Here is a 14,035-nt window from a genome sequence, read left to right on the forward strand (position 1 = left end):
AAAGTAGGCTTGAACTGCCAGAAAAGCAGACTAATCCAAGAGCATTTGGTCACTGGTGACTACCAGCAGAGACACAGTTTGGTATTGTTAAGACAACACCTAATATAACGAAATAAGCATAGACTGCAAAAGGTATTCATCCCTAGTAAGAGAGCCAGCAAGGGGAGCCACACCAGATCAGCCCTCAAAACCCAAAGCTGTAAATCTGGTTTTTAGCGATTACAGTGACTATTCTCACAGCTTCATTTAATCCTAGGCACATGATACCAGCCTCTTCAAATCCATGCCAACTTTCTTCCCAAAGAAGTTGAACTTGCTTCGAAGAAAAGTAGACTACAGTTTGCCTTGCTGTTCTGTGAGATAAAGGTTCCCTCCCTGACACACACTCATGGCTGGATGTTTGGCTATGAGGAAGGATGCAACTAAACTCTATCTCCCAAACAGGTGCAGAGAGTAGAGACTACGTGTTTTGGAAAAAAGATGTTTAATGCTGGCGGCTGCTAAGTGGTATTCATCTTGAATGAAATCATTTGAGGTATTTTGCAATACATCTATAATAGAAGAGCTCTTTCATTGCTTTTAACAGGCATAGTGTATAACACATCTCTGTACCTATCACTTCACAAAGACACCTCTCTGGCTATTGCTATGGATACCAAACCCATAGAACATCTTGTCACCTCCTTTTGGAAACTCAGCTCAGATGTACTGCACTAAAATTAGCACACCAAGGGTGTTTTGTTTACACATTTTAAAAATACACAAGACATTTCAGGTTTGTGGAACACACAAGGTATAAGACTATCACACTTCTGTCAAAATACCTTATATAAAAGCTTTACATGTGAGAGCTTTAAAACCAGGTTGACAGTAGAGCTAGTACGGGAAGTGATTGATACATAGCACTGTGCTGCACAGGCAGAAGATCTTCAGATAGAAGATCATGCCTAGGCCTCTCCCCCACTCAAGAAACACACCTTTGATTATGAAGGGGAAGGGGACAGAGCTATTGTGGCTGTGGAATTCCAGAATTAAGTTTATCTTAACATGTACACAAGGCTCAATTTTACCAAAAAGCCTACTGATAATTGTCTTTTGCCCCATTAAAAAGTGGTCATCTATCTTTTACAGAGCTGCTTCTTTAACAGGTGTTTTGCTCCTTACTCATCTTTCACTTTCCACATGAGTACATTCACCTTTTCACTCTTCTCCACTACATTCATTGCCTCTTGACTTTTGGGTTCTCCTACCAAAAAACTAATTACATGTCCTGCAGCAGTTGTTCACCTTGTCCTTAAGGACTGCACACTTAGAATTCTGAGATGTGAGCAGTATTTAGTCTACTTGTATCTTCACTATAACAGAGACAGGGTTCATTTTCTTCAGCTTTCAAACATGTCTGCCCATGCTTCTTCCAGTGTGACCTGGGAAAGCAGCAAGTTAATGTTTGACTTCTGGTTTAACTGTGTACTTTTTCTAGTGGTTACTTAGCAGAGTCTGGTGTGCTGTGCAGATAGTTTGCACTGGCTTAAAAGTCAGGAGTCTGTATTTCTGCATCAGGATTTGAGGGGTTACATAAACACATTCATCTTTGTAATCCTTATTTTGGAAGAGGAGAAAAGTAGCTGAGTAGTCAAGGAAGGAGCAAAGCAGATAGTTTAGAAGGCAGAGAACTGACCAGGAACATACTTCAAGTGTACTACGTAAGTAGACTCTCTGGACATTTGATTGATGCATGCAGGAGTTTTATGGTTTAATTCCCTTGTTATGCCAGCTCTTAGCCAGGCAAAATTCACAATCCTCTGTTCTCAGATCCCAGGAGGTCTAGGATCTTTCCTTGCTTCATGAAGATACAAGATACAGCAGGTTTTGCAGTGGCGATGCTGCATTCCTCAGCTCCTGGGCACCACAATAATGCATACACATTGTCTACCTAGTTAAATGCCGATCGACAGGACTCCAAAATCCTGCAGGGCACAGAAAATCAGCAGGCTTGTTTTACTGCAGAGGGGAAAAAAGCAAACTGAACAACAAGCTAGTGCAAAGTAAAGATATATACATGAACATCTCTGCATTAACTCATTCCAAAGTGAACTTATTCCATTTTCAAAGCAACAGTAGAATTTACATACACGGACCAGTTAACTCCCAATGAGAACAGCATAATTTGGATGCAGAACATTCGTTTGAAAACAGCTAGCATGAACCTTCTCTACCTCATTCCTCTGTAAACAAACATTAAGAACCTGACATATCCATGGCAACTTGTGCTGTGGAAACCAGAATTCAACATAACCTTTTAAAAAGTGATGCCAGTTCTTTCACAAAGAATTCACTGAAGGAACTATAAACCCTGTAGGGTGACACTGTAATAATAAATTTAAATGTAAACGTCAGTGGAGGCCCAGCTTAAAACCCACACCTGCAGAAAGAAGCCCACAGGGATTTCAGTTTGATGCTACCAGTTTAAAAAAAAAAAAAAAGGTATTTCATTACCCTGAAGACCCCACACGCCCTTTCACTCTTCAACACTGCTGGTCTGTCAAACCAGAATGAAGTCATACTATAGCATGGCCCCAGCCTCCTAAGGAACTTAAATTAAAAAAATAAATCCATAGGATAGTTCTATTACTGTAACAATGCTAGAAGCCAAATCAGTTTATACTGACGCAGTCTCCTTACTTAGAAAAGTTAGGTAGTAAACAGAACTGGGATTCCAGTAAAATTTAAACTCTGCGAGCTTTCTGTACCCTTATAAATCATGAATGGAGCCAAACAACCATACCATATGTCTGAAGTCTGAGAAAGGAGCCATCTTCAACAGTAGCAAGGAAGAAAAAAAAAAGCAAAGGAAGAAAACAAGAGACTGCATTTTCCATATACGAAGACTAGGGAAAATATCACAGTAAATTCTACTGTGATAGGTATTTTTAACCTACCAGAATTTTAAATAGTTGTTCTTTAACCTGAAGATACTGTACCAGAAGTAGTCAAACACAACCTAAAAATCCATGAGTGAAAACCTTGGGCTTACATACTAACTTTTAATGCAGAAAGAGATACATGTCAGAGTTTTCATCTCTGTAGCTACAGACAAAAATTAATCCTTACAGTGCTACGTTCTGCATGTGGAAAACAGGGCCAGGAATTAAACATGCCCTTCAGCAAATCATAATTCAACACCATATCTAAGATGAAGATGCTGACAGTTCGGTCTCACAGGCTCAAGTTCCTGCTACCAGACTACACTGCCTCTTATTCATGCATCTTAATTGCTAGTTTTAGGAAAAAGGGCATGCAAGATAAAGGCTGGTATCTGCTAATGAGGGAATATTTTATTTTATATCTTAACTCTAACTCAGAGTAATGAGCAAAGCAGTTTGAAATCTCAGAATCCGATACCAAACTTACCATGGGGGTTGAAGAGTCTAATTTCTCCCTTGTCCTCAAAGCAATTTTAAACAAAGCTGGGGAAGAAAGATGATTCTGGAAGTTCAGAGCCACCAGCATATACTTAGTGTATCAACCGGAAGATATTTACAGTCATGAAATGGAAGTGAGCCAGAAGATTTATAAAAGTATTTCCCCCCCTTTCCCCCAATGCAGTATTACTTTTCTTTGAAGAGCAGTGAGTGGAAATGAGGGAGTACAGATGTGCGATTTTGATAGCAAGACCCATTAGCACAAAATGAGAAAGTGATTAGCAGGGGCCCAACGCTATTAACCACACTGATACCTTTTTAATTTGTATGCCCTGGCTTTCTAGAAACTCTTCTAGGATCTTCTAATACTATAAAATAATGGTTGGAAAGGAGCTCAATAAATGAGCCAATACACCCTCTCAGGACTGGAGGAGAAAAGCATGGTCTAGACATAGCTAATCTGTGCCTTACAATGCACTCTAAAAATGGAAATACCAGTCTTCTCAAGCAATCTGTTCCAGTGGTTCACAATTTTTTTCTAGTGTCCATTTACACCCTCTTTGTTGCAGTTTAAGCACACTGATGACAGAACCACCGGCAGAGTGGCTAGAGTGAAAAATGCTCTCTCCTCTCTTCTTGTTTATATCTCACCTGAAGGCATTTCTTCCTTCTCCCTGTAGAAAGAGGTCTAAATCTCGGTGAGTAAAATAATTACATTTTCAAGACTTTGTTCTCTCTACTTTCCTCTGTACTCTCTCAAAGTACTCTAGCTTTTCCTGAGGTGAAACGCCTAAGCCTAGAAAGAAGGACTGTCACACAATTTACGGAAAGTTATCCTGGTTTTGTGTGACAGTACATCCAACATGTTTGCACCATCTGCATTAACAGAATCACATCCAGTTTGTTACCTACAACATCCCCAGATCCTTTGCACAAAACACATTTACTCCCCCATTGTCTATTTGTACAGAGATGATCAATAAATGGAGGATCTTTGGTCTTATCCAAAAAGCATATTCTTCCCCAGACGGCTTTTCCACTTTCTCCAAATCATTCTGAGCCCTAACCACATTTTCCAACACACTTGCAGCAATTCCTAGCTTGGTACCATCTGCTGCTAATATTGCATAGGCTTAATGTTTCACTTAAGTCAAAATTAGTGACAGAACCCTGCAGAGACCATTCAGTCTAGACATCCCCTGGTCTGACAGTGATCCACAAAACTATTCAAGGTTTTTCACCAACTTCACGGTATTTAGAGAAACATTTCCTTGCTTTTCATAGGGACAAAATCATTAGAATAGCTCACTAAACTAAGAACATATTTGTTCCTCCCAAACAAGACTGGATACCATGTCATGAAAGGAGATTTGGCTGCCTGTGAATTTTGTTTTGAGAAGATCCACATTTATGTTTATTTAACAACTTTCTACCCTTTCCTTGAAGGGCTTACCAAATAGCTGATATTTGTTGCAAGGTTTTTGCAAGTGGTCTCTAGTTCTCTAGTGGTTCCTTTCCACCTGCCCCTCAGATACAGGTACTGGCTTGGCTTCTCTCCCCTCTTTAAAGAGCTTTATCTGCCAACATGGAAGCTGACAACAGTTCTGAGACCAGGAACCAGGTGAAGCAAAATAACCTTGTTTGAATTTCACCTGCTTTTCAAATTAGCACTTTTGTAAGTGTTCTTTATTATGTTCTTTATTGAAGGAAAGTTCCTACACTTCTGTTTCTGGGGTCAGGTATAATTGCAGCTTATCCTACAATAAAGATAAATCTGAAGCACCAAGTGCACTAAACATACAGTTTTCTCAGCATCACGTTACATTTCTTTACTCAGTAGCAGGCCAACCCCTTACTCTTCTTATCACCATATAAACTATTCTAGAAGTATACCATCTTAATTGCAGTAAACATAAGAGGATGCCCTTAGTATCAAACATGCCTGACAGAGAAAGAGCTGGCCCTGTTAAAAAAAGAAAAACCACTCACTAGACAGGAACACACTAATGTAAACAGGTAACTTACACATGTTGTACAGTATAATGCCTTTGTATCATACATTTCCATTATTTAACCATATCTACCTTTTAATCTTTATTCTAAAATTGTTTAACATAACTTTGTCTCAGTGTCAGAACTCTCAGCCAATACCTGCTCTTAATCAAATTTATAGAAAGAAATCCATACTTTCATTAAAGTATGAAAACAAACTTTAAATATTTTTCTGACGAAAGGTTCATCCAAATCTTTCCAAAAAAGGCTGCAACCCATTGATTTCTTAGAATATTTTTACCACTCAGCTCTTAGTTGTCTACACCCTAATTTAGTACACACCCAGCAGCACCTCACATTCAAGTTATCAATAGGCCAGTTTGGTAAACTGTGAAAACAAAGTCTTACGTTACAGATGGAAACAATCTAACTGATAACCAAATGCCTCATTAGTGCTAAATGAGGTCTTTGCCTCTAGTTCTGGTTGAGCTGTACCAATCATGCTGCTGTACATCTGACCACGTGCTGAACTCATTCACCTTCGTAACCAGAAAGCTCACCTAAGCCAGCAGTTTTCTGCCCGCTTAGGACACTGTACAGTCTTATGTCATGAACACATAAGGAGAAAGCAAGACCACGTTACTGGGCTTGCATGCGGTGGCAGGAGGTTCTGATTCACATTTCCCAGCAAGTGCTGTCATCCCAACCTAGAACATTACCCACGATAAGAGCACAAGCTGCTGCACACAGCAGCCACATCCATAACTAAAACTACTTGGTGGTGTTATTTATAGACTCTCAGGCAGCTAGGCTACAGAAGTCTAAGCTCACTGAAAGAAGGTGACTGTGAGAAAGAAAAATTTAAGCAGTGGAATAAAATTGCTACATCAGTTCTACTACCCTCACCTGCCCTTCTCCATGCAATAACAACAAGTGCTTGTTTATGCCCATGTTTTATTACATTAAGTAGTAAATAATGGAAGACTACCCAGAAGCAGCTTACACATAAGATGTAACTTCATCTTATTAAGAGCTACCAAATACTTACTTTGTTCAATCTTTTCACTTACTGTATTTCTGTTTTCTACTTTGCCCCAGTCATTCTGCTTAGAGCTGTAATACAATGGAGAAAATTCCTAACAGAAATATGAATACATTGCCAGTAAAGGCAAGCAAGATACCACGGAACATCCTCTTAACAGGGCTGACAAAAGAACTGGCACGAAGCCTTGAAGAGCAAAGCAGTATAATCATTTTGGGATATCATTCAGACCCACTACTACCAACTTACTAAATTTTAACTTGGAACCTCTGACGACAAGGCAGTGACCACCAGACCCTTCCCTGAAATGGAAAGGGCAATACTGAAAGGTAAGGTAGGCCAGAGGGAGCTTTGCTAATTACTGTTGGGCCTCAAAAGTAGGAAGAAGCCTCAGTGTCCCATAATCCCATTATTACAGCTTCAGTTTGTGGCTTTTACAGATTTAGCAGCCTAAGTTCTAAATGCAGCAAGGAACTCCGAACAGTATATTCAAGTCGCCTTTGAAGGTTAGAGGAAAAGATGCCAATTTAAGAAAAAACAAAAACATGTTTGGCACAAGCAAACAGATGCTAGTTTGTCCTGCCTAGATAGCAAAAAAGATTAGAAATTCATATATTTCTGAAAATCAATAACTTCTTTATTGTACATGTTATCAGTAAAGCCATGACAAAGAGAAGTTAAAGAGCTTTGCAAAGTTAACAGATCTTGAAAAGCTATGAAGAGAGGGACAAGCCCCCCCCAATCCATCTACCACCATACATCAGTGATCAAAATCTATTTGCAAAAAAATCATTTAAAAAGCTCTCAATTTTCCCAGAAAGCAGTTTGGTTTGCAGAACTCAACCATATCCAAGGCAATAACAAACAGCCATGTGACCCTCTCGTGGAAAGGCCATTAAAAAAAAATACATCTGGAGTTTGTGTTGGCCAGGCAAATCAATATACTTACTCATAACTCAACAGCACTACTTACAAAGCAAGTAATTGTTTTCCCACTCATGCCATCTCTACCATTTTTAACAGAGAACAAGTTGCCAAAGTACTGAGTTTGCAGTGGATCATAAACTGGCTTTGCTTGACAGCAGATTAAGCAGAAAAAAAACACACTTTACTGATACAACAGTTAAGCAGTTACACACAAAAAAAGCCAGTTAACAGTTCACAGTCAACCATAATGCTACTTTCTTCAGCTGTCTTAATAATAAACGTTATTACACAATGAAACATTTGCAAATACTGTACTCCAAAAACCTTTATACAAGTCTTGCTTTTTCATTTCATAGTTTCCCCATCAAAGATGATACAGGACAACTAATTCAGGCCCACAAAATTTCTAGGACTACCCAGGAACTTAGACTTTATTGTCACAGAAGGGAGTTCTGAACTATATTAATGATCTCATTTTTAGTTTTAATAATGATTTTGGTTTTAATTCTATCATGTTTTTAATTCTATTATGTTTTTATAAAGGTATCAGCATGCCATACATTTCACATGATTTAACTTCAAAGGGTTAAGATTAAGTTACTGAATTCTTGCAATACCTGCTGTAATTTTTTATGCTATTAAAGACACTATCAACAGTAAGTGAGAACATATGTTTAAGACTAGGGTAAAGTTTATTCCAAGAAGCAAAAATTCCCTTCAGCTTTATGTAATCATTTTGAACAGTATATGTATTAAAGAAAATATTTTAACTCACTTACATGTTCAAACTATGTGGCATAGTACTCTAATTTTCTAAGCCCAAAACATTGTTAACTGCAGCAATCTTTAATTACTTAGTTCTCAAAATCCCCCTCTTCCTTCCTCCCACCCAAAGATATCTCCACACCTCCCAGTTTTTATGCAACTTCAAGAACTGCTGCCCAAAAAGGGTGTTTCAATATTAAGTATTTTTACCTTTAGAAATGGATCCTATCATCTATATTGCTGAGCATAGCAACTACTTTGACCTAACAGAAAGAGGAGAAAATTCCCAAGAGTAACTTTGAAATTCACATCAAGTCTAGAAGCATCTTCAGTCCAAGTCTATAGGTATCAAGTACCCACCATGCCCTGCAATTAATAAGAAAGCGCAAAACTTAAAAAGACCACAGATGAGGCCTCGCAAAAAAACCAAACCCTGAAAAACCCAGCTTTAATTCTAGCACTACCCCAAAGCACAAGTGTAATCTGAGCTGTATCATTCCAATCACATTCCAGGTAGAATGGATTTTGTGTTTACAAAATGTGTCTTCTCAAATCTCACTACTGATGCTCCATTCTGTATATAAATATTTAATCACAGACAAGCACTTCACAAAAGGCAGCTTGAACATGTATTAGCAGTAAATGCATCTCCCCTAAGCTAAAACATAGAAAAATTCTCATGTTACACATACAATTAAATACGGCATTGGTAAAGAAGCCTTAAAGAGATGCACATTGAAAGAACCAGTTTCCTAAGTTAGTCATTTTACATCTGAAATATTTTTAAAGCATACACATTGATCAGACAGGTAAAAGTCACAGGAAGATGATGCTGCTGTACTTAAACATTCAAACCTGAAACAATGCTCATCAATACTCCCTTCAAACACTCAGGAAAAGAGCAAACGCAATACTTCTGAAAAGCAAGGCACAAGCACAGTACTAGCTGTGGTAGTAAAACTTGCTGCCTTTGAGATTTACTCCTCAGTACAGCTCCAACAGGCATGCATTATCACATGCAAGGATGGCAATAGCATAGAGAAATACCAAGAAGTCTAAAACAAGGCTGTTTACAACCCTTGACCAACCTTGGTTACATAAAGACAGAAGATAAAGAATTAAAGCTCTACAGGGGGATGACATTCTTGACAATCCAGGAACAACAATAGTTTAATTTCTAAATGCTATGGTTCTGCACAAGAAAGCACTATTGCTGAGCATGCATGCTTCACCCGGGGAACCTAAGTGTTTTCAGCTGACAAGGGAAACATTTCCTCCCAAAAAACCCAGAGCTATCTCATTCCCATTTTATCTGCATGTCAAGTTCATTAACAAGGAGAGACTATAAAAGACTGAAACACAATATCCATCTGATAATAGTCATGGCTTAATTTAGTCATTTTTATTCATTTGTGCTATGCAGCACAAGAGACATGTTGTACTACAGACAGCACAAGAATGGTTTTATCATGCTGTGTTTGTCTGTTACTACAAAACCAATAATGCTATAGATTAAGATACACAGCAAGACCTTTTTTCAGAGACTTGAATGCAGAAAGCTAACATTATTTCCAGCCATAGGTTGACTATACCAACCCACCAGAACACAAGTTTTTCAACTCTATCATAGAGGATAAAGATGGGGGGAGGCATAAGAACAGAGAGGACAGAAAGCCTGTTTCATTCACAGCTGCCATAAGCTGAGCATGCTGTGACCACCACTCTGGGCTCTGCACCACTGAGGACACCCAGTGTGGCACTCCACAACGTCCCTCTTGAGGATATCTGTAGAGCTCCTCTCATTTTGGGCCACATGCCTTAAGCTGTCTCCATACCACAAGTCCCTCGGTTCCCCACCTCAGCACTTGGGTTTCCTCTTGCAGGGAGGGGCTCGGCATGCCCCTATTCTCATCTCCATCCACACACTCCGAGACCACGCACCTTATAGTCACTAGTGGTTCTTCGGGTGCCTGTCACTCCTTTCAGATGTATTTCTACTTAATTTCAAGTGGCACTTTCCTGCTTATATACCAACCAACTCCTCCCCCTGTCTCTTCTCAATACCACCTTCCCTCCCTAGAAAACTTTATTCTTGCAATGTCTATGCTACTCTACATCACCACTAGCAACCTGTAGTCTCCCAGGGCCCTGGCTTCACCCCACTCCATTTCTCAACACCTCTTCCCTTGCTTTTCTTTGCCACCCTTACCTGGCCTGATTGCTTCCATTTCTAGATGTTTTCCTTCCCAGTTCACCATCTGACACCGGTTCTCCTTCCCCACAACTCTTCCAGCCAGATTTATTTCTGTTAATATTGCATGCTGGAGAATCTCCCATGGAGCAATTTAAACTGCTAATAATAAGCAAAGAATGAAGGTCAGCTTAAAAAAACCAAAACACAACACACCTTTCACCTTTTAAAATTGCTTCACACAGCTCAAGGCTTCCCAACCAAGGAATCCTCTCTGCTATTCTAGCTTTCACCAACTCAGCTGGACTGTGGTTCTTGATGCCCAGCACATTTCTCAGAAGCTCTTGACTTGTTGGATTTCATGTTCCAAAAACTATGTGACAGAAAATTCACACTTTGACTACTGCAAGCCTAAAAAAAAATAATCAGAATTTAGATGGAAATTTCATGTGGTGGTTCTATTAACATCAAGACACATGCAACAATAGCATTAGTGTATCACATCTCAGTAAGAGATCCCCTTAAAAAGGGTAAGTTACTATAACAGGGCTCTCATTTTTACAGTAAAGCTAGAAAGTATTTTGTTTACAAGAAAACATTGATCTCTTAATAGTTATTTGTATTAAAAACTTCAAACAAGCAGTCGTTACAAGTTTTGACTATTTTAGCATTACAGTCTCACTGAATGTATGATTTAGAGGCTACAATCCACTCTTACACCAAAGTGAAAGCAACCTGCTTTCTTAGGGCAGACAAGCAACCTCCTTTTTTTTCTTTTTAATATAGAAATGTTTTCACACCTTTCCATGGTGTTTAATTTTTGCTGCACTTCACACCAAAGCCCAGCTGACTTTGTAAAAACTGCTCACAGGAAGTCACACCAAACTCAGAAATACCATATGGTCCCTGAAGAAGAAAATAGCCATGGTTACCAAACCAAATTAATGCCATTGATCACTTTAAAGAGGGATAGTTGTAAGCTTCCTAATTATCTAAGGTGCTTATTATGTATTTCAAAGTTCGAAAGTAACTCTATACTCCTATCAAAGCTAATAAATCAATCATCTCTGTTAAAGGCTTAGAGGGAAAGTAAAGCTTACTGCTCAAATCTACGGTCAACATATGAGAAACATTACTATGAAAGCCACTCAAAAAGCCTCCTCATGGGAAAGGGTAACATTATGAGAACTAAGTGTTTTCACATGTTCTTTTTACCTTTGTTCTTTTATAGTCTTATTTTTCACCTCTTCTATGGCAAGATTTTTTTTTGGAGGCTACTAATCCAAATTCCATCTCTTTCTTCTCAAGGCCCCTTGGGACCTCTCTCCCGCATCAACATCTTTTGTTCCTGCTACAGTAATTCCCTGATCAGTCAAAAATAGCTTCACATGGCATTCTTCAACAGGCGGGAATCTGCAATGGTAGCAGATTTGGAAAGAAGGAGTACGGAAAAAATCATCTGAAGGGAAAACCCCTGCTTTCTCAGCAACGTTCTAAGCCTGTCTGCTAAAAAACAGAGAACAAGCTTCATCCTGAAGTCATGCCTCTTGTGCATTACTAAGCAAGAGAGGGTAATCAAATTGAAGCAAGGGTACTGCTCTATACACAGGAAAGCCCAGCCACTGACACCACTCTCTCCTACGTTCCATGAAGGCAAACAGTCACCACTAAGGCCTTAACGCATTATACAACCCACAAACAACTTTAATTCTGCTACAATCAGTTCAAAAGCAGGTTAAAAAAATGGAAAACCCAATCCTTGAGGTTTATTCCCTACATCCCCAAAATGGGGGAAAAAAAATACCCTCTCCTGAGTTATACTACAAAGTCTCAAATCCTAATGCAGTCTTCCGTATTTTGCACCACTATAGCATCAGGTCCCAAATTCAACATCCATCTGCTTTTAACTGATGCACGCATTTAAGCTTCTAATCTCAAAATAACTGTGTCCTCAAACTACGCTATTATGTTACTACAGGATATTACTCACTTTGCTGTAAAGGAAGAAATAAATCCTTCTGCAGAATTTGATTTGCCTTTCTATTTAATGACTTCCAAAATATTTTATGCTACATGGTGTAGTTCAACCATGCTATTCCTGAACAGAACACTAGTGTCAAAGGCTGTTGTGTTTTGTTACTTCAAGCTTAACATTTAAAGACAATTACTTAAGAAAAAAAAAAAGCCCCTGGGTGTTTGTTTGCCTTTTTAATTTGTACCTCACTTGTACATTCAGCAATCAGCACAGCAGCATCCCAATTCTAGCTGCAGTTTCTGGGCGCTACTGAAAAACTAAAGAAACACAAGTCATTTATTTTACAGAGTAAAAGGTAAATCTATATAAAACAAATACAACTTGTTTATAAACCTTGTAACATACTGTGAATGTTTATAAACATTATTATTTGTTAGAGTCAACAACTTAGTGATTGCAAATGTAAGTATTTGCCACAAGAGTCTATAAATGCTGATGTTTTAAGTATTTCTATTTTCCTAACACACATTTCCCCACTCCAAAGACTAGTACCCCCCTTGGTCCCTGGACAATCTCTTCCACCTCCATCACTGTGGGCTGTTTGCTTCAAGGCTCTTATCTCTTTGCCCAGTCAAGAAATCCCATCTTCCTCCCAGTCCCTACCTGTCCCGGCTGCTTTCTTGCACCTTTATTCCCCTACAATTCCACCAGTCAACACTTTCAAAGCTGAGCCCATTTATAAGCCCACTGACAATTTGGATGCCTTATCCTAAGTGTTGTTACTATTTTACAGGCTGGTCTAAGCCAGATAGTCTATAACAAGCTACTTGCAATTCTGATCAGACAGGTTTTGTTCATTTATGACACACACACACACTACAGACACACTTTGAGTAATTACAGCTCTTCATCCCACTCCTGAAGAGCGCTGGCTCTGATTTGCTGGCATAAAACATGAACCATCAACTATTCTGCAGAATCATATTTTTCAGTCTTATCCAGAGGCTGAGAAAACAGCTGGAGCGTCCTATTGCCTTCCTCACAGAAGTGTTTTCAATTAAACTTCTGATATCCTCTCCTCCTCTACTAGAAAAAAGATGGCAAGAAACTACCAGGTGAGCTGTCCTTCACGTGGGAACTAACCCACTCTATAAGCAGAATACAGCAATAACTAGTTGCAATGGTTGCAGATGCCATCACTGACAACATGATAGCTGGTTACTTACACTGGATCCAGAAACTGAAGGGGCTCATGAGGTACATATCTCTGGACAGACCTCTGCCTTAATGGTGTCTCCAATACATCTCCAGCGTTTGCCGCCACCACCACTGGAAGCAATGCTTAAAAGCAGCTTATCAGAATACCAGTTGTGCAGACTGGAGTTACTGTATCTTAATTTCCCAAGACAAAGGGTGCCATACGAGCACCCTTTAGAAACCAGTGCTTCTAGACCTTACGTTCTCACCGAGTCTTTGCTCCTAATAAATACACCAGGCAACTATAAGCAGCGTATGCCCGAACAAAGGCCAAAAGCACACGAAAGGCTGATCGTATTTCAGGCCATAATGAAAGAAAAAAAGTTAGGTGACTGAACACTATTTTTTTCCTTAAAAAAAAAAAAAAGGCCCCAGACCTCACTAAAATAAACACAAAAATTCAGAAGTGAACGCAAAAAAAGTAATTTGCTTTCACACAGTGTTTTAAAATAAGGCTCAGACGA

General features: G+C 39.1%; 1 protein-coding gene across 7 annotated transcripts in view; it reads right to left on the reverse strand.

Moving 5' to 3' along the window:
* Positions 1–13,834, reverse strand: part of DISP1 (dispatched RND transporter family member 1) — a 92,768-nt gene extending 78,934 nt beyond the window's left edge. For 2 of the 7 annotated variants that reach the window (XM_035892185.1, XM_035892179.1), the window contains exons 1-5: positions 13,541–13,834; positions 12,559–12,631; positions 11,555–11,752; positions 11,140–11,245; positions 10,556–10,750 (exon numbers count right to left, since the gene is read on the reverse strand). Coding sequence is in view for 1 of the 7 variants with exons in the window: in XM_035892173.1 (XP_035748066.1) it covers positions 10,358–10,485 (128 nt within the window). In the remaining 6 variants the exon portion in view is untranslated. The other 5 variants (XM_035892193.1, XM_009637116.2, XM_035892173.1 and 2 more) reach the window with 5 other exon arrangements.
* Between the last annotated feature and the right edge of the window lie 201 nt (positions 13,835–14,035).

The sequence above is a fragment of the Egretta garzetta genome, unplaced genomic scaffold (genome assembly GCF_000687185.1).
Source record: "Egretta garzetta isolate BGI_Z169 unplaced genomic scaffold, ASM68718v1 scaffold130, whole genome shotgun sequence".
Lineage (NCBI taxonomy): Eukaryota > Metazoa > Chordata > Aves > Pelecaniformes > Ardeidae > Egretta > Egretta garzetta.